This window comes from Amblyomma maculatum, chromosome 11, assembly GCF_055883805.1.
Source record: "Amblyomma maculatum isolate TAMU_Amacu chromosome 11, ASM5588380v1, whole genome shotgun sequence".
In the NCBI taxonomy this organism is placed as follows: domain Eukaryota; kingdom Metazoa; phylum Arthropoda; class Arachnida; order Ixodida; family Ixodidae; genus Amblyomma; species Amblyomma maculatum.
This window is the reverse complement of record NC_139354.1, coordinates 58,732,052-58,756,151: the sequence shown is the minus strand read 5'-3', so window position 1 is coordinate 58,756,151 and position 24,100 is coordinate 58,732,052. Positions and strand designations below refer to the sequence as shown.

Here is a 24,100-nt window from a genome sequence, read left to right as displayed (position 1 = left end):
TGGTCGTTTAGGGTAAGAAACTGGAATGGAAGCAAAGCGTAGCAGGGGGCGGCAGAAAGTTAGGTCGGCGGATGAGGTTAAAAAGATCGCAGGGGTCAAGTGTATGCAGCTTGTACAAAACCGGATTAATAGGAGAAATATGGGAAAGGTCTTCGACCTGCAGTGGGTATATTCAGGCTCATGATGATGATGACATCCCCCTCACACTCTTCCTTGAGAAGTTTATTCGCCTTTTTGTTTTTTGATAAGCAGGACATAAAACCTTCCGAAAAACTTTTCGGGCTACGCTACTGTCCGTAAATGTGTGGCATGAGTGACACACGTCCACCTTACATGTCGTGTGCTGGGATCTCCTGACCCAGGGAAATTATTTTGTGCCTGTGCTTTACCTCCTTAGCATACAAATCGACTGCTTTACTTGACAGCACTAATTTCTGGTCAGTTGGAATCCTAATATCCCTGGCCATGGTTAATAATAATTTTTTTTCTGTGTTAAAGATGAAGCATGCTGTTAGTTTATTGTAAATATTTTGTGGTCTAAGTATAGTGCCCTTTACTTTTCTTGGAAGATTTTAAGAGATCATGCCGCATACCTTAAAGCAATATGTTGACATTTCCTTCGTTATTAATTAATGTACATGCGCGCTGAAAATCACAAAAAAAAAATTCGACGGGGATATCAAAGTCGAAACAGAGTAAATATTTAGAACTGACAAATATGCTGTGCTATGAAAATCTAAGTGACTTCCGAACTTAAGCGTGAAGGATCTCTTTTTATACTTCCCTCTCATCCGTTTCCCACAAAACAGCTTAAGTTAAATCTTGATTGACAGGAATACATTGTAAACAGGTATATTTTTCTCGAAAATGTAAATGTAATATCTTTTTAAGTTAGCTTTTTTTTTTCTTGTAGAAAGGGACATTAATGGACCAGACAGCACCACAGAAAATGTTTTTATGAAGCTCCAGAATTCCATTTGTTTCGCATGCTTTGGTTTAGAGGGGTTAACATCAGGAAGCGGCTCAGCCTATGAGGGACACCGTATAGGAGGAAACCGTGAAATTCGACAACCGTAGGTTCTTCAACGTGCACTCACATTGCACAGAAAACTGTCGCTTTGCTTTTCGCATCCATTGAAAAGCAGGCCGCTGCTGCAGGAATTCGATCATTTACCTTTGGGTACAGCAGTGGATCCCTTTACTTCTGCCCTAACGCGACGTGGCTAAAAGTCTTCTTTGGTGTACCTACGACTGTGGCTTGGAATTCAAGCTGCAGTTCAATTGTCCCTAGATTTACGGCTGTGCTGCTCCGCGGCGCAAGTTTCCACTCTCTGTAAACACCTGCTATTAAGAAGACTCAGTCATTGTTTGCAAGGACCGGTAAAAACCGTCGAAGGTAGCAATATTTTACCAGTATACAATTTAACGCATGGAGCATAAAAGAAGAAAATGCATCGAGATCTGTCGCACATTTCTACAGCACAAAGCTGATTGAGCGCAGTATGAATGGATGGATTTGTGGATGGATTATTGGAGCGTCCCCTTTGAAATGGGGTGATAGCAGTTTCTATCATGCTCGTTTTTTCCCCTATATCTCAATTATTGTTTTAGATCAGTTAACTATGTCATACCAGTATAGAGCATACCAGTATGAAGGAGTGGTGTGCTGCCTCCTATTAATGAACGGCAGAGTTATGCTGGAAACAATATTCATTATGCTTTCTACTTTTATATTAATAGTGCTAAAGAAGGACATTATATTGATTTGTGTTGTATTATTATTTATAACTGCTCCTTTTAATCTCATGGTAAGTATAACGTGTTAGAAAAATGCATTGGACGTTTCCGGTTAGCAGGGCAGGCTGCCATGTTACGCTTTGATGACGTTCGCTCCCTGGCCGTGCTCCGCTGGGGTGACTACAGCAGCGGGCGAACGCGGAGCGCCGCAAACCCGCTGGTGGCCAAAGTGTTTGCTTATGCGCATTGCATTCCTCACTCGTCCGCTCTGCTGGGCATAAAACCAGTGTGCTAAAACTCTCTAATGCTATCTCCGCACCCGATCACCGCACGTGTTTAGCTGCAACCCTGTTGCATTGCATGTTATCGTCGTTGTCAAATTCAACTTATGCGCTACGGTTGCAGTAAACACTACTACCGGATTGGTCTGCTGAGATGCCTTAGCTACCCAGACTTTGATAGTGCGTTAATATCACGATACACTATCATATTTAGTACAGCAAACCACAGCACAGCTGTACTCTACTAAATATGAATCACTACTAACTATCCCAAATGATCATCCTTCTATGGTATACACTCACTGTTTTTCTAATCCTTGAAAAAATCCTGACCTCCAAATCGTGGCCATGTACCGAAATGAAATGAGATGCGACGTGCTTAGCGCAGCGTAGCTGAATCGGCTGCAGGTTAGGTTGCTTAGCTTCCACTCCATGGTTTTCATTTGATATGGTATCAGGTAATGTACACAGCTAGCAGTGGTCAAAAATGTTGTTTGCTATTAAAAATGATAACATATGTTCTTTCACAACGTCTGTAGTACGAACTTTGTAGAGGCCGCTTTATAACTCTCGCCACATAATTAAATGGGAAATTTTTATCGTGCACTAACATCGCACAGCACACGGAGAGGCGTTGGTATGTCGTGCGATATCAGTGCATGTCAGAACCACAGGCGGTTAAAATTTCCAAAGTCCTCCACTATGGTTTCTTGGGGACGTTAATCCCTACAAATCAAACCAAAACAATTTGATTGAAGAACGCTTGGTCCTAGAGAATTGGATGTCGAAGCTGCGCACCTTTGTACACGACGCACCTCGATGAAAGAAAGCTTGCAAATAAGCAAGCCTATAATATTGGCGCATAAGCTTGGGATGCCAAAGAAAACTAATGTAAGCGCTATTAAGCGGTTGTCCGAATACGTTAGCTCTTGCTATTCTGAGTTTCCCCAAAGTGAACTGTAGGGTTAATTGCAGATATATCGCTACTTCTTTTCTTCTATCTGTTTTCTTTTGTATCTTATCATTGTTTTCGCAACCGTTCAGGAGGTCGTTATCATATCTAAATCCATACCGAAAAGCCGTTGATCGGTAACAAAATGCAAAAAAAAAAGACAATTTTGTGTTTTGAGGGCACCGACGCTGAAAGCGTGAAAGTCAAGGTAACTTACCGTGTTGTCAGGTTAACGAAGAACACTCACGCCTTTCTGAGCATTGTTGCGCGCCTGGGATCTGGTACGCCTGACGACATTAGACACTCTTCAAGGAGTCCTACACGCAGACGCCGTCAACGGCAGCTTAGTTGTAAGCTGTTCTTTGGAATACGGCGTCGTGCGTAGTGAACCTCCGCCGTTCCAAGAGAGCGGGGACTGCCACCCAAAGCTTCAGGTACGATATTGGTTTTCCCTTAAGCATGAATCACCAGCCAAACTAGAGGCTCGGGAACTACAGGATGTTATTCAAGGCACATTGTGAGGATTGAAATTAAATAGACCGCTGAAATTTTGAGGCGTTGTTAATTAGCCACTAACGCTTTTCTTGCAATGTAAAGGCGCTTAATGTGCCGCAGACAGCGAAAACGTTTGTCAGGTATTCGCCATTGATAAAGTTTGCTACACATTGCCACATTTCCGAAGAGAAGGGCAGTAGTGTAACAGTCCAAGCACAGTATAAAACACTTCCGCTCCTGGCGTCCAAAACAAACGTTTGCTACCTAAAAGCAGTCGGATACAGGAAATGCGTCAAGCAAAATTTGAACACATTTGAACTTTACCGCAAAGTTTACTCGTAGGCCGGGTGCCCGTATCTAAACAATTTGCACAGACGGGCTTCCTAATTGTTATCCCTCCCTAAATTAGCGGCCCGGTGGCACTTTTACGTTAGCATCCCGGTCACTTTTGTGTATGATTTCTAATTGATTTGCCACAACCTCGCCTTGCATGTGTCGTATTTCAGTGCCTTTCTCTTTAAAGTCGTTTTTTGTTTGACTAGTCCGTACTTGCTCTGTTTGTCCAAACTGCTACTTCATTGCAATGTAGCTTTACACTGGCTCTACTTTCTTAGTGGAAATTTTAGTATTCACATTATTTTACAATTCAAACTGTTAACGTTATATCTAGTTTTTCTTTGAGTTATTTATGTTAATATTTCAATCAAAACGATGCTAAAGTATATGGCACTCATGAAGATGTGACCTAATGGATTGAATCAGGGTTTTGTACAGTTGAGAAACCAATTATAGCCCAAAAGAATTCCCGTCTGACAAAAAGAAAGAAAACATTTCGGAACTTGCGTAAACAAATCGTCTCCCTGCTTGCAATAAGGAAACGAGCCCCTTGGCAAGTGAGACGGCGCATTTCACATTCAAGATTCATTTGTTCAGCTGATATAAATCGGTAAGCCAGTGTCTGATCATTTCCACGGTAAATAGATGGCTACATCAATGACGCCAATCATTCTTCAATCTTCAATCATTGATTGAAGATGTGAACGCTTATATAGAACTGTTTCTGCGTCGCCAGACGCCCCGTATATCGTGGATTCAACGAACATTCGGATAGCATGTACTTTTATGTCTCGAAACCAATGAGGAGTCGTAATCGCTTCGACTTACTGCCGCCCACCTTATATACGTGATAAATGGGTGCATCTTGGTATTCCACAGCACGAATGATGTCAGAGGTGTGAATTGAAAGAGCGAGCCTGATATTAATTGCGCATTGAAAGAATTGAGTTATTTTCAAGGGCATATGCAGAAAAGCACCCCGCAAAACATGAAGCATTTCGAATCGTGGGCATTTCGGATTGCAATCAAGTCGACCGAAATCAAGTTTCATGCAAATACGGCGTTGCTGCACGGCGAATGTAGTCACAATCACCCACGATCCTACTCCTCCGTCTCGACCGCGGTTGAGCAGTCGCGGCCACGCTCGTTCACAGACATTGATCAAATATGTAACTAAAAGTAAGGGTCCCTAAAAAGACTTCTCATGAAACATACAATTAAAAAAAACTTTTCCTTTAAATGTATGTGATTTCAACCGCATGACTATGTCCGAACTCTCGACACCAAGTGCACGGTGCGGCAGTGGTAAGCAAACGGGCGGGCTTGAACCCGTTTGCCAGTTTTCGCATGAGCTAGTCACCCGGTGCCCTTACTGCGGGCGCAGTTGATGTTACACTGCTACTCGTCCTATGGAAATGGGGTCGGAAAATGGAGAACAAAGTTTTAACTAAGCTGATATTCTTATATGTATTACAAATGACGCTCCATGTATACACAGCGCCGTCTCGTTTAGCGGTCTAGCTTGTCGATCGGTATCGAGTGGGCGCGTGTAGCACAATACATTTTTATCACGCTTGAAATATCAATCTTGATCGCTACCGATCGCAATCATACGTGTCCGTGTGAAAGCTTGTCTACAAACAGGTTCTACCGAATAGCTGGCGAAGCACCGGTAATCAAAAATTGTCAAAATCTTACTAGAGATCCCTGATACACTTAGGCCTTAGAGAGTGAAATAAAAGTCTGGTTAATTAACATACATTGCTCATATTAACTTGTGATTTATATGAGTTATGTATTTGGTTTCCATAGTTCGCTTTGGGCGTGAATTACTTTGCTTTTTTTTTCTTTAAAGCCTATAATTTGCTCGGCAGTAGCTCAGACAATGGCGCAGGCCACAGTTGAAGCATGACAGCTTGAAGGTGAAAGGCAAAAAAAGGAACCACGTCATAAGAAACGTAGTATAGGAGAGTGCGTTGTTGGGCAAGTCTGTCAAGCATGCTACATACAATGGGTGCTGTGTACAAAGGGACAAGGATGAGAAAGGAAGACAAGCGTGGGATTTGCTTCCTGCACTTGTGCTCACTTTTCGTCCCTGTCGCTTTTTGTAGCACCCATCATATGTATCCTGCTTGACCGTCTTGCCCAGCAACGCACTCTCTTAAACTAAGTTCTTATGCGTTGTCTCTTTTATTTCTCTTTCACCTTCAAGCTGACGTGTTTTATGTTTCAACTGTATTAAGCGCTATTGTCTTTGCTGCCTGCTTTAAAAAACAGTTTTTCAAAATAAAAAAATATGGTGCTCAGTTTGTTTTGTTCTCTGATATTTGCCTAATCATGCACTAGGCCAGTAGGTTTACCGAGTTGTCTCTTTTCTCCTCACGTTTTCTCGCTTGCAGTCGTGCCTACATGTGCAGATTGTAGATTCCGAATCATTTTGCCGAAGAGGATCATTAGATTTGCAAGACACATGGTCAATTTAAAATTATAAGCAAAGGGAAGGGGAGTAATTTAGTGGTGCATGTATGTAATCAGGTCATTATGAGAGCTCCTCTGCATGATCTCACCCATGGCTAAACCTTTATTGCTAATGGTTTCCAGGAAGCTGTGCACGCGGCCAGGATGAGGGTAGCGGCAGCGGCGATATTTATTCTACAGGGACTCCTTTGCGGAGGTTACGACGTCCAACGCATAACGGAACTTGGAGCTGTGGGTGGTCAGATAATTGAAGTCCTGGGCACCACTGTAGAAGAGTACCGCGGAATTCCTTTCGCCGAGCCCCCCATCGAAGAACTTCACTTCAAGCCCCCAGTGCCTGCCAAGGTAACAATTGAATAATAATGCTCTATGGTTAGGTATATGCACAGCTGTATAAGCGGCCAGTCTACTTCATTCATTGCGTGACTGAAATAGCCTGAGTCGCTTTTCGACGTTAAACATCATAAAGCAAATCAAACAATTTTATTGAGTGCTTCATTGAAAAGGTTCCTTAATAAAGCCGTCCATTACAATGGCTTTGTGAACAGTATTTTGCATCTCCTAGTATGCTACTTTTTTCAGACACTTGCAACAGACATAATCGACATCTGTTTTATAGTACCCAGTCGAAAAAAGCTACAGAAAAATTTTCGTTATGACCGAATTTCTGTGCAGTTTTTGACAGAGAGCCTGTTGTGACAACAGAACGTTCTGTAGTAATATCAGAGCTTTCTGCAGTTACAGCGAAAGTACAACTGAACTACAGACAATAGAAAACTACCACAGTAAAATTACAGAACTACAGATAACTACTACAGAACTACAGTAAAATAAAATATTTACAACAGAACTACAGAATATTAAATCGTATTTTTTTACGGGGTTATGTAGTTGTTTTCGACTGGGTATACTCCGGAAAATGTTATCTCGCAATTATTACTGATGCGACGGCTAGGTAGTAAGGCTACGGAGATGTACGGCGGGAGTGGTGTAAAACCACCGAGTCCGCATTTAGACGGACGTAAGGAGCAAAACACCTGTTTAAATTGCGATATCTGTACACCTTAAGGAAATACGGGTGTATAAATTATCCTAAGATCTCCACCATGGCCTTTCACAAAGCCTAAGTCGCGTTGGGGCGGTGACCAATACAAACGTAAACATTTGCATAAATATTTTACGGCAATACGTAGGGCGAGAATATTTGCGAAGCGCTGATTATTCCATCATTAGATGGAAAAACGTAATGCATTCCAATGTCTGTGTCCGAAAGCATCATTTGGAAATGCGCGCGACATAATATAATGAACTTATTACTGCTGTCTATTTCCAAGCGAGACCGGTGAGCAGTAGCTCACTAAAAAAATTAGAATACAGAGTTTCCCAAGGAAGAAGTAGGAGACCCCATAGTCACCCCTAATGTGCGTGGTTGTGGAAGTCTCGTACGGTAGCAAATGCAAGAAGCATTACGCATCTTTCTTTGGGATGTGGGCAACAAAATAAGCAGGACATCGAAAACTGATTACAGAAAATAAGAGCCCGCTAACTGGGGTTTCCGCTCACGCCTTGTTTAATTCACTTGCTTCCACTCATTTCTGCTTTTATTTAAATAAGATTTCAAGTTCGTGAAAAATCAAACGCTTGTCGGGTTCCACAGCGTAAACAAGGACAATGCATGGCATATGTTACTATACATACATGTATAGTGAGCGTGTAAGCTATATCAGTCCTAAAAGAAATCAACACCTATGAAAGCTCTTACACCTTTTCTTCAAGTTCCCGTTTTTGGCGTTGCTCGAAAATGGAAGAAAATATACATGAAGATATTTAGGAGCATAAAACAAAAACATGCGCGTATTCCCTTCGACAACTACTGTTTCTAGAACCGGTCACGTTTTCTTCGCAGAGAAAGCACCCTTGGCAGCTATCTGTAGCAGATTGCTTTGCTAGAATAAGATATGATTATGCGGCGACGCCATGAAAATCTGGTTAATAGTATCAAAATATTCAAACGTTGAAATATTTACAGTTAAAAACGATATCATTATTATACTATTGCTTATTCTTTTTAGAGCTCAATGCATTTATTTAAGCACAACATGCAAGAATTAAATAAATTAAAAAAAGAAATACGGCGTGCGGTGCTTTCAAACCGTTAACACTGACTAGCTCGCCGTGGCTTGTTAAAACAAATGACATGGACTGAAGAATAAACGCACGCTACTTTTGTCGTTTGCATGATTTAGTAATTTTTGCATACTTTGCGTTTAAAATGGCGCATCCAAAAGACGAAATGAATGGGCGGGATTATTTTTATTCTTTAAGAGAAATCATGGTATGACGGTGTAATAAGTGAATAATGAAGCTGGCTTTCTGAAAACAATAAAATAAAGAAAAAAGTTATGAGGCTTTTTTTTTTTTTCATGAACGCTATTTATTGCCTAAGGACATCAGAGGATTACGTAATTATGAAGCGTTTATCATTTCATATGGTTTCAACATAATCTTTGCTTGTTCTAGGCATGGGAGGGTACGCTGAACGCCACTGCCCGCCGAATCGTATGTCCGCAGCCGCTGGGTGCAGAGCCCGTGACCGACAAGGTAGAATACAGCGAAGACTGCCTCCAGCTTAACGTATGGGCTCGAGAGGGCAGCTGCGGCGCTCCGGTGCTGGTCTGGATCCATGGGGGAGGCTTCACTCACGGATCCGCATGCGTCGAGAAGTACAGTGGGGCTGTGATCGCCGCTAAGACGGGCATTGTCGTGGCGTCCATGAATTACCGAGTTGGAGTACTGGGCTTTCTCAACGCCGGGAGCCCGGAGTCGCCCGGGAATATGGGTTTTCTCGACCAGAACTTAGCGCTTAAGTAAGCAGTCTCATATCTATATCTATTTTGTGTGCTATAGAAGAAAATTACTCATTCGGGTAAATGCAGCTGCCATTGTTCGGGTGTGAAGCCTGTGCCATTTCGTGCCCCAATTAAATTGGAGCGCATCGAAAACTTTTCATGGTCTTTTGGTGACCCTAATATTTCTTCTCCGGAGCAGTGAAGGCGTGTGCACCTTCAACAACGCCTGTTAAAACAAAAAGTCATCTATAGGCGTGCCTGCCTCCAAATACAATAAACCTTCAGTTCTGTTAGAAGCTCCACCCATCAATATTTCAAAACATGCACTACGTCCACATCTGAGAAACGCTCCTGTCATAACTCGAGCACACTTGCTTCCTTCTCACTGCCTTCTGCCTTCTTCCAACACCTGCTCAGTCATTCACTTCTGCCCTACACGTTCATCCGCATGCACTTTCAAGAGGGCTTTGCGCAGAGGCGCCTGACGGAAAAGTGCGTGAAAATTGTAAGTGCATATAATCAACTCAATATAACGAATAAATCTGACAGGGCTTGTGCAGTTTTATCGCGTCCCATTGTATGATTGCGTAGGCATTTTCTCTAGCCCATGTTAAATTCAATGGACATCTGGTGCACCATTTTGAGCATGAGCGTAAGCAAATATATTCTCTTTATGCAAATGCATGTTACTAATTGCTCTAAACTATAAGTGAGAGGCTAAATGACAAATTGGTTGAAGTGGTGCAAAAACGATTATTCAAATTATGTTATGGTACCGAGATTAGTTATAAAAAGTAGCCCAGAAAGTAGTGTGAGAATCGGAGACCTACCCTAAAGTGAAACGAGATCAGCCTTGTCTATGCTTTGTGAAACTTGATTCAGAAATTTAGAAATGATAAAAAATGTGCTCATCCCGACAAATTCATATAAAAAATTCTATATATAAAAAAATACCGCTTGAATAAATAGTATAATTGTAATCGCCGAAGTTACAATCTTCCTTTCAAACAGGGAATGGACCTTTTTTTTTGCACTTTAATATGTGTGCAATGGGAGTGCAGCGGTGGCGTTGCGGTAGAACATCCGCCTCGCATGCAAGAGGACCGGGGGTTCAAATCCCGGTGCCGCGCAATTCTCCACCGGAAGAAGAAAAAAAAAAGTCCGCGTGTCGATGGAATTGCATAAACAGGTTTGGGGTGCGACCTGATGCCGGTGAACACCTCCGGCAACGCACTCCCTCACCAGAACAGGAGCTGGCCACCCTGGTGCAGTAATTGGCCGCAACCTCCTATGATAAGCTCCATAAAACCCCGGCCCTCAGTCACCAGCGGCTGCGGAACAACTGACCACGGCGGCGGTCAGACCTGTGACGCAGCAGGGGGTGCTAAGAAAGCCTGACTCCGCTGGACAGGCCGCCATTGGAAACTGACCCTGGCAACGTTTAATGCTAGAACCTTAGCTAGTGAAGCTAGCTTAGCAGTGCTGTTAGAGGAACTAGAGGGCATGAAATGGGATGTCATAGGGCTTAGTGAGGTTAGGAGGCCGAATGAGGCATATACTGTACTGAAGGATGGGCATGTACTGTGTTATCGAGGCTTACCAGAGAGGCGACAACTAGGAGTAGGTTTCCTTGTCAATAAGTATATAGCGGGTAATATAGATGAATTCTATGGAATAATGAGAGGGTTGCAGGCATCGTAATTAGGCTTAATAAGCGGTATATACTGAAGGTTGTACAGGCCTATGCACCTACATGTAGTTATGATGACCAGGCAGTTGAAAGCTTCTATGAAGATGTAGAATCGGCAATGCGAAAAGTAAAGACGCAGTATACTGTACTAATGGGCGATTTCAATGCCAATGTAGGGAAAAAACAGGCAGGAGACAAGGCAGTAGGTGACTATGGCATTGGTTCTATGAATAGCAGGGGGGAGTTACTAGTTGAGTTTGCAGAGCGCAATAACTTACGAATCATGAATACCTTCTTCAGCAAACGGAAGAACCGGAAATGGACATGGAAAAGTCCTAACGGAGAGACTAAAAATGAAATCGACTTCATAATGTGTTCAACCCCCGCCATTATGCAAGATGTAGAGGTAACCGGGAAAGTGCGATGCAGTGACCACAGGATGGTGAGGTCCCGAATTAGCCTAAATCTGAAGAAGGAACGCAACAGATTAGTAAGAAAGAAACCCATCAACGAATTAGCGGTGAGGGGGAGGGCAGAAGAGTTCAGGATCTCGCTACAGAATAGGTTTTCAGCTCTAACTAAGGATGGCGACATTACCCTAGAGGCAAGGAACAATAATTTCAGAGATATCATTACTGAGTGCGCGGTAGAAGTAGGCGGTAGGATAGTTAGAGAGGATACCGGCAAGCTGTCTAAGGAGACGAAAGATTTGATTAAGAAACGCCGTAGTATGAAAGCTTCCAATCCAACAGACCAGATCGAATTGGCCGAGATATCAAAGCTAATCAATAAGCGCAAGGTGGCTGACATAAGGAAGTATAACATGGAGAAAATTGAGCATGCTGTAAAGAACGGGGGAAGCCTTAAAGCGGTAAAGAAGAAATTGGGCATAGGCAAAAACCAGATGTATGCGATAAGGGACAAGGCGGGCAACGTCATCACTAATATGGAAAAGATAGTCAAAGTAGCCGAGGAGTTCTATACCGATCTCTACAGTAGCCAAAGCAGTCAGGACCGTAATGAGATTGGCGGCAGGGAAAAACAGTCAGACGTTCCACCAGTGACGAAGGACGAGGTCAAGAAAGCACTAGAAACTATGAAAAGGGGGAAATCAGCTGGAGAGGATCAGATAACTACAGATTTGCTGAAGGACGGGGGGGATATCGTGCTAGAAAAACTGGCCACCCTGTATACGCAGTGCCTGGTGTCATCGACGGTACCGGAACCATGGAAGAATGCAAACATTATCCTCATTCACAAGAAAGGGGACTCTAAGGACCTTAAAAATTACAGACCAATCAGCTTACTGTCTGTTACGTATAAGGTATTTACTAAGGTAATCGCTAATAGAATCAGGACAACCTTAGACTGCAATCAGGCAAAGGATCAAGCAGGGTTTCGGAAACGGTACTCTACTATCGATCATATCCATACCATCAATCAGGTGATAGAAAAATGCTCGGAATATAACCAGCCCTTATACATAACATTCATTGATTACGAAAAAGCATTCGACTCAGTTGAAACCTCGGCGGTGATGCAGGCATTGCGAAATAAGGGGGTAGACGAGCCGTACGTGAAAGTGCTGGAAAATATATATAGTGGCTGCACAGCAACCATAGTTCTGCATAAAGAAAGTAACAAAATTTCCATAAAGAAAGGTGTTAGGCAAGGAGGCACAATCTCCCCAGTACTATTCACAGCTTGTTTAGAGGAAGTATTCAGAGACTTGGAATGGGAGCAGTTAGGGATAAGGGTAGATGGAGAACACCTCAGTAATCTGCGATTTGCTGATGACATTGCCTTGCTAAGCAACTCGGGGGATGAACTGCAAATAATGATTGATGACCTAGACAGTAAAAGTAGGAAGGTAGGCTTGAAAATCAATATGCAGAAGACTAAGGTAATGTTCAACAGCCTCGGAAAGGAACAGCAGTTTACATTAGGTAGCGAAATACTGGAAGTAGTAGGCGAATATGTCTACTTAGGACAGGTAGTAATCGCAGATCCGGACCACGAAAAGGAAATAACAAGAAGAATACGATTGGGATGGAGCGCATTTGGCAAGCACTCGCAGATTATGACTAGCAGCTTACCAGTATCGCTCAAGAGGAAAGTATATAACAGTTGCATCTTGCCTGTACTCACCTATGGGCTGAAACGTGGAGGCTAACCAAGAGAGTTCTATTTAAGTTGAGGACAACCCAGAGGGCTATGGAACGAAAAATGGTAGGGGTAACATTAAGAGATAGAAAGCGTGCAGAGTGGGTCAGAAAAATAACTCAAGTTACCGACATTCTAGTAGAAATTAAGAAGAAGAAATGGACATGGGCAGGACATGTAGTGCGAAGAGAGGATAACCGATGGTCGCTGAGGGTAACAAACTGGATTCCAAGGGAAGGAAAGCGTAGCAGGGTGCGGCAGAAAGTTAGGTGGGCGGATGAAATTAAGAAGTTCGCAGGGGTCAAGTGGATGCAGCTAGCACAGAACCGGGTTATGTGGAGAAATATGGGAGAGGCCTTCGCCCTGCAGTTGGTATAATCAGGCTGATGATGATGATGATGATGTGTGCAATGTTAACTGCCGTTTAGTTGTTTCTGTTTTGGCGCCTTCTAATTAGTTATAGTTTCTCGCCTATTTCTGCTTTACACATCTTTATTCATTTTGCTTCATGTTCGACTCACCACAGCTACTCAGTGCTAGAGCGCTCAGCAGCTTAACGCAGATAGGCGGGTTCAAATTCCGGCCATGGCTGCTGCTCCTCGACGGAGACCAAGACCAAAACATGTGTGCTTTGTGCCATGCCTCCGCAGGTGATCAAACTGCAGGAGGTTGAAATTTCCGGAACATTCCACTATATTGTCTCTCCTAGCTATATTTGCTTTGAGACAGTAAACCCTAGAAAGCTACGCAAATAATTTTTTTAACGCAAAAGCGTTAATTATTTCCCTATGCTCAGATTTCTGTCCGCAGACCACGTCCGCAAAATCGTATCCACCGCAGTTGCGAGTAATTGAAAAGTGGTAGAGGTTAATGACTGCTGTCAATTGATAGAAGCTGACGTAAGGTTGCTGCCAAAAAATAAGTACATTGGTTTTACTAGAATTGCCTAGCATCATACTGGCACTGTATTATATATTGTGGCGATTCTAAAAAAATATGAATATATACAAACCTAAACAAACCTTCAAAATGCAACGGAAGTTCTTGGCCAAATTGTGAAAACTGTTTTGTGTTCACGAGACTTTAGGGTAAGTGGAATTTGTTTTTTTGCAAACACTAAAAAACGAGTGCAAATCCATAACAGCACCCGAATTCGAAGCGACATAAAAGTATATTGAAATTAACAGCGAAACGTCATTTTTTGCTACCAATTGAACAGGTGGATCAAGAATAATATTCAGCACTTCGGCGGCGACAATTCACGCATCACCTTATTTGGGCAGAGCGCTGGCGGCATGAGCGTACACGCGCACGTGCTTTCCCCGATGAGCCGAAATCTGTTCTGGCGGGCCATTGCAATGAGCGGCGTCATCAGCGCACCGGACTTGACCGAAACCATCCCTGAGAGCGTGTCCAAGGGGGATGTCCTGGCCTCCATTGTGGGATGCCACTCTGAGAACAAAACTCTAGCGTCCCACCCCGATGACGTCATTCGGTGCCTACGTACACGGTTAGTACTACGCGTGTCTTTGAGCTGCACGCATGAATGCTTTGATTTCATTTTATACGTTGATATGTTGAAAAATTATCCTTGCTGCTCGTGAGACTCATTGATCAAAATGCTAACAAATCTCAGTGTTACACTGTACATGGAGGAAATATCTTTGTCTCTAAAACGTTTCTCAGGCCATTCATTACAAGATCTTTGAATAAACCTCTGAAGGCGTCGTGTTAATCTCTACTTCATGGGCCCAAAATAAAAAGAGAAGGAGCTCCCCCCGTCAATACCTCTATCCTGCCCCGCATTTCCTGTACCTCTGTCTTGTCCCTTCTGTTCCGTATATTCGCAAATGGACAAAAGAGAAAATGAGTGAAACTAGGAGCTGAATGAGGCGAGAAGTTTGGAATGTTTTTTTTTTTTCTTTGAATCATGATCAGGAACACTAGTTTGTCGAATGATCAAAGGTACCTTGCAAGAGCCTATAAAAATATTCTAAATTAAAATGCGCCCTTGTGACAACGCCACCAACGGACAAGGCATCGATAACAAGCACGCTTGCATTCAAATCATACATGCTGTTTAATTTCATTTTTACAATTTGGCAGAAAAGTAGGTAACGTTTTTTCACATGTAATCGCGTGCGCCGAGAGGTATAATTGAAAAAAATACGCAACACGCATTAGGCACACTCTCAATTTTTGAAGAAAGGACAAGAAATACTTCCACCTGAGCACTGCTGAGGGGTTAGTATCTAAATTGTTGTGACTAATGCACACAAAGTCGTTCAAATGGTGTACTGGCGATTTTCACCAGCTATCGGAATGACAGCAGTCGATCTAAGAATTAGACCCTTAGAGGAACTCTATCTAAGATCAGCCTGTGCATCGTAACGCTAAAAAATTTTACTTCAAGATAAAAGCGGGTTGAGGTATCGAAAATTAGAGCCTGCATTTTTCCAAACAATTTCTTCTTGCCGGGAAATGTGAGGGTCGGAATTAAAGATCATAGGGCGTTGTCTGCTAACACCCGTCGTGCATAGCGAACCGCATACAGCCGTCGCTTTCCTCCGTCGAGTTCTAAGGAATGGTAAGACCGTGGGTGCTGAGTGCACAACGGGAAACAAGCAATGGAGAACTTTTATATCTTGTTCAATGCTGCATTGCAAGATGTAAGCAAGGCTTTGGAAAACATCGATTGGTGGTGGACAAAAACTCGCAGCGTCTTATTTTCGAGTAGTCATTGGTTTATACTTCTAAAATGCAAGGTAAACGTTAGTACAGTTTTCGTATGTCAGTGATTTAAACTGAGTAAGCAGCGCCATTCCAATTATATGTTGGACAGATTTAATCGCAACGCCGTAGCGGTGTCCTAGGGAACAAACCTTATCGGGCAGATTTTCTCTCCAGGGCTTGATTTCCTTTTTTTAATTTCATGTTTTTTCTATGCGTCTAGGCTTCAGTACCAAGATCATAAGTAAAACCAATTTTCTGCTATAAACGTTTTTCTTTTGGTCTACTCACCAACACTCGAGTGGTCCACCATGAGGCGGATAAGGCCAGGATGTTGCGGCCCGAAAGGGGTATGTTTAGTCAGAGAGCGTCACTGAGGAACAACGGCGGGGGTAGTAAAAGTGAAACTCTACTACTATGAAAAATTTAAATCCCAGCAGAAAACTTGTGGACTTTCAATTTCCGGCCGGTTCTAACGGATAAACCTAGCCCTTGCCAACAATAAACCTAAACCTTCCTCGGCAATTCCCGCCGGCTCCTATACTTTCTCAAATGCGCCGGTGCGGCCACGCGGTCGCTTTACTTTGACGATATTGATTTGCTGGCAACAAAACAAGTACGTTAAAATTAAAAAAGTACCAAAGCGGAAGTAAACAAATCAAACGACAACATCAAAATTTTTAAAAAGCTTACAACGAAGTACGACGGCGGTTACGACATGGCAAAGTTTCGCGTACGTTACATTTGCGTCGCGGCCTGTTTGAACAACCAGGGTTATCATTTTTGTTATTGATTTCAAAAGGTGAATAATATTTAAGGTCCCAGTGTTGCATTTTTGGCCGGCAATCGGCTTAGTGAGAATACCGTGAACATGCGACCATCGGCACTGTGGATTGCTTGACATTGCTCGGTTTGTGCACTAAATGCTTCTTTGTCTTGGTTCTACTAGCACGGTGAAAGCAGTGGAAATAGAGAAGCGGAGTCTGGTGAGCCTTGGGACTCTCCGTTTACCCAGCTGAAAATAAAAGCCTCGTTACGTACTCAGTACGTAACAATATCTTTCGGCTTCTCCATGTCGTGTACGTAAAAAGACAAACTAAACTGTGGCCCAGTTTTTGTTTGCACTGACTGTTCTTAAGCGACATACAAACGTTTCTGCTACGCAGCAACAGCATCAAGCAGCGCGGATGTGCGTAGCGAATTCTCGTTGTTTGTGCAGCTCTTCGGACGCTGCAAAACTCATATACGGTCAAATTTGCATAACGTTTCGACGAAAGCTATAACAAAGTCTGAGCATGAGAAATATTGACATGCGCCATTGTCTCGCGACATCAATTTTGTACAAATTGGCATTAAGATAAAAATGTTTGTCTATTGACTACGTATAGAAACCTTGTTCTCCACCATTTTGATTTTCTTACATGTACTACAGGCCCGCTATTTATTTCCAGAAAAAACTTTTATTTAATTTGTAAGTAATTCTTTATTTCTGCATCAAATTTGGCGTCTTTACGCATACTTGGAGATAGTCCTATTCCTGCATGTGGTCTGCGTGCTGCCTTGTAGATGAAAATCGGTTGCGTGCTATAGTTTGGGTCAGGCACTGCATTGCTCAGTCGAAAAAAAGTACAGAAAATTTTTGTTGTTACGACAGAATTTCAGTGCGGTTTTTGACGCGAAACCTGTTGTGACAACAGAACTTCCTGTAGTAACATCAGACATTTCTGTAGTTACAATAGAAAAATACTACAGAACTACAGAAAAATCTGACGTTTAAACAGAATACAGAATATTTTGTCGTGTGTTTGACCTGGTTCTGTAGTTTTTTTTTTCTACTGTCTGGTGTGCTTGCCATATGAATTCTCGACGCATGAGAGGCACTACACTGCTTCCCCTGCTGCCCAAATATGACGTTAGAGGCATATGAAGTCGAGGCTAGCAGTTCCGCCACCACTTCCTGTTCCTACAAACTTCTCCTTGTGGCGTCTACAACGCAAATTCAAATGCCGCGAGACGAGCATTAAGCACTAGTCACTCTGAAAACAATTCATACTCCGGATGACTCCTTGCCTGTGTCTGCTCCTGCGTTGCAAATTAGTGTGATGAAACAATAGTGGCTGTTACTATTGTTTTCTTATGCCAGGTCGGCTGACGAGCTCGTGAAAGCGTCGTTGGAGGCGGTGCCTGGAAAGCATATTCCCTTCCTTCCTACGTACCATGATGCCTTCCTGCCTATAAAGCCTTTTTTGGCCCTCCGTACAGGCATCTTTGATTCTGGCATTGACCTCCTCACAGGAGTGACGTCAGATGAGGGTTCTAGTATGTTAGCATGGAAGCAACCAAAGCCCGAGATTCTTGCCGAGGAGCTCGACAACTACGACCGAGAGACACTGAAAAACGCACTGTACGAGGTCAGTGAAAAGCTTACACACAGTTTTTGTCAACGACAGCCGCTTGCTACTTTTCTTGTTAAAACTTGTATTTGGTCGATACGAAACTGTCCCTCAATCCACTGCATAACGTCTTTCTTGCTCCTCGAAACGAGGTTGGAAGATAGGGGGACCGTATGAGGAGGAATAAAAACGAAAGGAGGTTATGAGAATAGGCAGCTAAAAGCATGCCCACTGCGCTACCTTCTTTATCTAACCGCGTGCGCATCCTAAAATGCGAATACAAAACGGGGCGCGACGCCCTCGGATCGTGCAACAAGTCTTCTTCGTATGAACCTCGCCCTTGTAACGAATCTCCAATCCTAATGATAGCGCGTCTCAGACGTGACACCCAGGCAAAAGGTAATGTTCACAACATTTGGGTGAGGTAACTCGGTAATTTGCGACGCGCGCTTTGGAAAGTTTGGAATGTTTTAAATGTATGCACCACCGGTTGATTATTGGACCAGTAGCATAGCAACAACAAAAAAGATTAATACTTTTCAGCAACCTTGAAAACCGTCTTTTTTTGCGAGCGTTTTTCTCAGTGACACTATGACAAGAATATGGGCGTAAAATAGCAATATTTAAATATGTTTTCATATTTACCGATGTTGCTGTTACACTTAGCAGCATTGTCGAATACTAAAATTTAAAAAACACGAACGAAAATTTATATATGGTAGATGAACAACTCCATTAAGAAATTGTTCGTAAATAAATTAGAAATTTATTTAGTCAGTTTAACATTATTACTATAGCGATAACCATAGAGTTGTGCATGAATATTTCTAAAGACACGCTTGCTCTGGCAGCCACAACCTAATGTACCGGGGCAAAAATAAAATTTGATTTTGAACACAGATGCATTTCTGTTGCCTACAATGTCTATGAGGGAATTCTCCATACGAGGAAAATTGAAGCCAAAAGAAAATCAGGAGAGGTAATATAACAGCAGCGAAACAAGTAAAAACTTGGAGCCATGATTCTGAATGATTCTAAGAAAGGCTTAAAATGTTTGGATTTTAAAGTATCGTAATTCTTCAATACAAATGATAAAAATTGATTACAAAATTATGCAAGCTAGGACGAAGGAAAAGGTTTACGACTTCTTATTTGCAGGCATCGGAGGCCAAGAGCAGCTGTTGTCGATGTTACTAAATTCAGGCGTTCAAACGTTTAAAGGCGTATCGAAGAAATACTTGGAAGAATTTCGTTGCAGAATTGCTTATAACAGAATTTCTATTTCTGCTTTCGTGCTCATAGTAGTTCAGCAAATATATATCATGTTTAGTAAAAATGTTTTTTAAAAATTAAAGCGAAGGAATGTCAGCAACCTGAGGGCATTCTTATGAAGTAGCCGGTGAGAGGCAGCGAGTTGGTTATCTCGACGCATTCTGAATTAGCACAATAAGAAACTGACTCACACCGGGAATAATCCCACTGCTGAACATTTTTTAGTAGCCAAATGATTATAGGTGTGTCCTACAATGCCTTGGTTGCTGTGTACTTATCGCATGTTCTCAAAATGGGGTATATTCAGAATGTAATTAAAGCCTTACAGGCTCGCACTTTATCGAATTTTCTACGTGCTGGAGTATTAATGCTGATTTATAAGGTTTTTGCATCCCTCAATTACGCAATTCTATCCAGGTCATTACGAATCTTCACAAGAATGCTGAATTGGGCGAGTTGGTGCATTTGCACCAACTCGCGTGTATCGCTCATTTTGTACTTGCCTTCTTTGCTCTACGTTTCCTAAGATGCCCATTACGAATCATTCAATAAACACCAAATTCTCATATCTACTCTGAGTTAAAGTGTACTTTCATGCTCATCGCTTCTCGCAGACACTCACTCTGTGGATGAATGATGTGCCTGCATCTCTACTGGAAGGCAACGTTGCGGCAAGTAAGGCTGCGATGAGGCGCAAGGTCATCGACTACATGAGCAACCGAGTGTTCGTGTGTCCCATGCATTCTGCTGCCGCCGCCCATGCATTACATGGTGGCACAGTCTACACGTACGTTTTCGATCACTTGCCTGCAAAGAAGCCGCGGCCGTCCTGGGCAGGTGTCGGTCACGGCGGCGATCTCCCGTTTACCTTCGGGTTACCCCTGCTGGAACAAAACCGCGGCAAGCACACCGATGAAGACGTAGCCATGTCGGAAAGACTGCTCACGATGATCGGCGCATTTGCAGGGTGAGAACCATTCGCTATTAGCGAGTGCAACCGGCCTTTTCTTTATTTTTGCCCGTCTACACCAACCCTCTTCGCTAAATTAACTTATTGTAAACAAAACGCGAATTTCCTGGATGTTTTTTTTTTTTCATATCTTGAGAAATCATTATTAAACTGCAAATTTCACCTATTTGAAGCAGCTCGTGCAGGTGACAGTGCTTTGTTCTCCTAAATCTCCCTTATCTGTGCGGGTTTATTATATCCTGCGCATTAAATCAATAAAATATTTGTACAAAGCTGTTAAACTTTTAAAGTGATTAGGAGGGGGTATTATGGTAAATGTAGCAGCTCTGTCCCTTAAAAATTCTTTCCAAAATATTGACAAAAGGGATGATACTCTAAAATAATTAAAAAGAGAACCAGTTTTATTGAGCTTTTATACTGTGCAGCAGTACTGTGTAAGTTATACTGTGCAGGAGTATTACGCCGCTGGCATGCGAGCGAACCAGCTAAATTGAAGCTTCTTTGTAACGCACAATTGGTTGATAAAATTCTTGAGATATATACATTAATTTGATAATTATGTCCGTTCACACAGCTAACTTTATTATTTTAGATGCTCCTGAAGTAAATAAATAAATGTGATCTGTATTGTAGCTGGCCATCTACCAAACCAGAATAGTCGAGGCAGAAAAATTAGCACGAACTTGAGAAAGGAACGGAATCTGGCGGGGAGAAGTAGCATGTTCGTACATTTGTACAAACACGTGTAGTCGAATTGCTAACAAGTGTAAAAAAAATGATTTCAGATTTTTTCAGTGGTCGTTTAATCCTGTATCTTCCAAACAAGTAGCATAGAACATGAAATTCGTAACATTGTTCGTAAGAACCTCGATTCAAGCGCTCATATTTATTTACCTTTATACATTTTCTAAGGAGTGTCGAAAAACCAAGGAAGTTCTAACGTTGAATATTGCGCACTCGATAAAATGTTCCCAAATAAAACCACCCTAAAGGTCGAGGTTAGGTAACATGTGAAAACTGCTGAAAACGGCCAGCTTGAAACATGTACCGTCTTTGCCAAAAGTAACCAGGCTGCATGTTTTGCTTCTCGCTTTTATTCTAAAGCCATCATAGCTTCCAAGAGGATTACAAATTGTTATTAAAGAGGGCAGGAGCTCGCCTTTACTTTGCACAGATTTACAGCTTCAGAAGTGGTACGAAGTCTCCACTACCCAACTTAGTAGCGAAACCCGCTGCCTGGTTACTGTTGGCAAAGACGGTACCACTGGTACACAGTTGACCCTTGCTGGAAGGCATTTCAAATGCATGTGTAGGCAATTGTCTTCTATCGGGCACGTTTTTGAGCAGTATTTGTTATTTGTTTGTGATATTTTAAGTACCACCGGTAAACAAAGTCGGCATAGACTGCACGCCTATATCTGCATTTTTCTTATAGGAATAGAGCTTTGGGTAATCTAGAGCCGCACGCTCCACATATTTGATTTGCGGCCTGGAGCACATATAGAATAAGCCTAACGGTGCTAGATAAGCATGATATCATTTCCAGTCTCACGGTGTGATGTACATATAAGCGAATTTAGTGGATAGGACAATGGCAGCTGAGAGAAAAAGCGCTGCGTCTCATAAACGTCATCACGTCGACCTCACTGTGCATTTGTTTCTCCACATTTCAGCCTGCCTGCAGACCCAAGGACGTCTCTGTGGCCGACTTACAGCGTCCGTTCACCCACGTCTATGGTGCTGCGAAGCAATGCAACAACTAATATCAATGGTTTTCATTCTTTGCAGTGCGCCAACTTAGCCAGGCACCATTAGACCTTTCTCGAAAGAGACGTGCATAAAAAGGATTAGATATCTTTACTCAATCCGTTTTCCGCTGTTGTTCGGTAATAGAAAAAAACAGGGTGCTCTTTTATCAAGAAACAATTATTTCTCACTTCTTGCAGCAACGGTCCATGTTAAATTAAACCATTTGAGTTCAAAGAGTGCAAGAGAGCTAAATATAACTTGGAGTCGTTGAAATGTTGAACATTCTCCAAACATTCTTCCCCACTTCTTACAAGCAAATAAAGTTTTGTTATTTTCTTCAGTAAAGGAATTATGTATAATTGAAATGATGTTTTGGTATAAGTGAAAACGTGTGCAACAGCTTTAATTCGAGACGTTTTTGAAACCCTTCCACTAGACGCATAAATTAGCAATTTACGCAACATAACAAGGTATCCATGGCGCCGCTAGCAGTTCGCTGCTTGTGCCTATACACCACCCTCAAAAATTAAGATCGGAACGCGCCTTGCACGTGGTCATTTTGTACAGCGGCGGACGCTTAAAACCACAATTAAACGCGCCAAATAAAAACAAACACGCATTAAAAACAAGTCACAAGTACGGTTAGGCACTGCCTAGTCTCTTTCAACGTCTTTTCGAAGACACCTCAACTAGCCGAGAATTACAACTTGCTGAAACCAATCTCAATATATGCAAACAGGTAGCCTTTGGTCTCTATGTTTATTACTAGAACAGCATTAAACGCCCCGACGGGGTGGCGCAGTGGTTACAGCGCTCGACTACTCTTCCCAAGGACGCGGGATCGAATCCCGGCCTCGGCGGCCGCTTTTCAGTGGAGGTGAAAAACAAGGCACCCGTGTGCTGTGCGATATCAGTGCACGTTAAAGAACCACCGAGAGGCTGCAATACATTCTACTAAGCAATTTTACAGCAGGGCACAATGCCAAATTTTAAGCCGTTTTCCTTCCGGACAGAAAAAAAAAGCATTCGACACAATTAGCCAGAACAATATGAGAGCATTTTAAAGAATACGGGTTTTGCGATAGTTTCATGACATTTTTAGGTCAAAAAAGGGCAATCTGCTGGCCCAGGAACACAAACAGATGGTAGTTTATCAGCAGAGGAGAGGCGCAGAGGGAGGTCTATTTTCCTGTGTTGGTCTTTTGAATTTACGCTATAGATTGGCCCAGGATATTAAATGTGATCACAGCTGTAGTGTATGCTTGCGAGAAAACCCATTCTAGTTATAATGTTGAAAATTCGTTCAGATTTGAATGATAGCAAACACATAACTGCAAAACATACCTTACTCTTTTCGTACAAATGTGCTAAAGTAAAATGAAGAAAAATATCGCGCAATATGATGACGTTAGCAGTATAGGGTTAAGCAAATATCACATGAATTCTTTGTCGGACCCAACCTGAACGAAACAATGATTATACGTAGATTTGAACGACCCAAAATTAAAACTCAAACTGGGAAACCACGATTCAATTGTCTGTTTGCTGGATGATTTACGGGCAAGTATTCCACTGCAATATAATGCATGTCCCACTATTCACTTCCGCACGTGCAGTAGAATCTCATATAAAAAAATGTCATGAAATAACAAATTTTACTTGAAGCGATAACGCTATTACTGTAAAAATAAACGTACTGTAATGCGAAACTAGGTGATCTTTGTCGTTTACTTGTTTTACCTTTGTGTTATTGCTGATTAACAGACATTTACCAAAAATGCTTTCGATTTGTCGAGAGGCTTCCTTGCTGCAGTTTAAACTAGATGTAGTGCCATCTGAGAGCGACAGCATAAAAAGGCGATCTATTTCTCATGACCTCCTCGATCACCTTTCTTGCGAAAGCGCGCTGACCGCGAAGGCCACGGGTTTATCCCTGCGTGTGGCGCAATGTGAAATCCGCCGCTCCAACTGGCGGATGTTTACTCATACTTAAACCTGGTTATAA

At 42.4% G+C, this 24,100-nt stretch overlaps 1 protein-coding gene across 1 annotated transcript; it reads left to right on the top strand.

The window, feature by feature from the left end:
- Positions 1-3,159: 3,159 nt before the first annotated feature.
- On the top strand, positions 3,160-23,155 carry LOC146173888 (acetylcholinesterase-like). Its single transcript, XM_084583595.1, has 7 exons — positions 3,160-3,404; positions 6,403-6,624; positions 8,800-9,146; positions 14,201-14,491; positions 17,855-18,122; positions 19,991-20,343; positions 22,020-23,155. Exons 2-7 carry the CDS (start codon positions 6,424-6,426, stop codon positions 22,159-22,161), a joined length of 1,602 nt encoding a protein of 533 aa, XP_084439721.1. The 5' UTR covers positions 3,160-3,404; positions 6,403-6,423; the 3' UTR covers positions 22,162-23,155.
- The last annotated feature ends 945 nt before the right edge of the window (positions 23,156-24,100 follow it).

Excerpts from the sequence above, each read along its gene's own strand:
- LOC146173888 (XM_084583595.1), top strand. The coding sequence starts at position 6,424 with ATGAGGGTAGCGGCAGCGGCGATATTTATTCTACAGGGACTCCTTTGC. Across the intron at positions 9,147-14,200 it reads GACCAGAACTTAGCGCTTAA|GTGGATCAAGAATAATATTC; the intron begins GTAAGCAGTCTC and ends CCAATTGAACAG. Across the intron at positions 14,492-17,854 it reads ATTCGGTGCCTACGTACACG|GTCGGCTGACGAGCTCGTGA; the intron begins GTTAGTACTACG and ends TTCTTATGCCAG.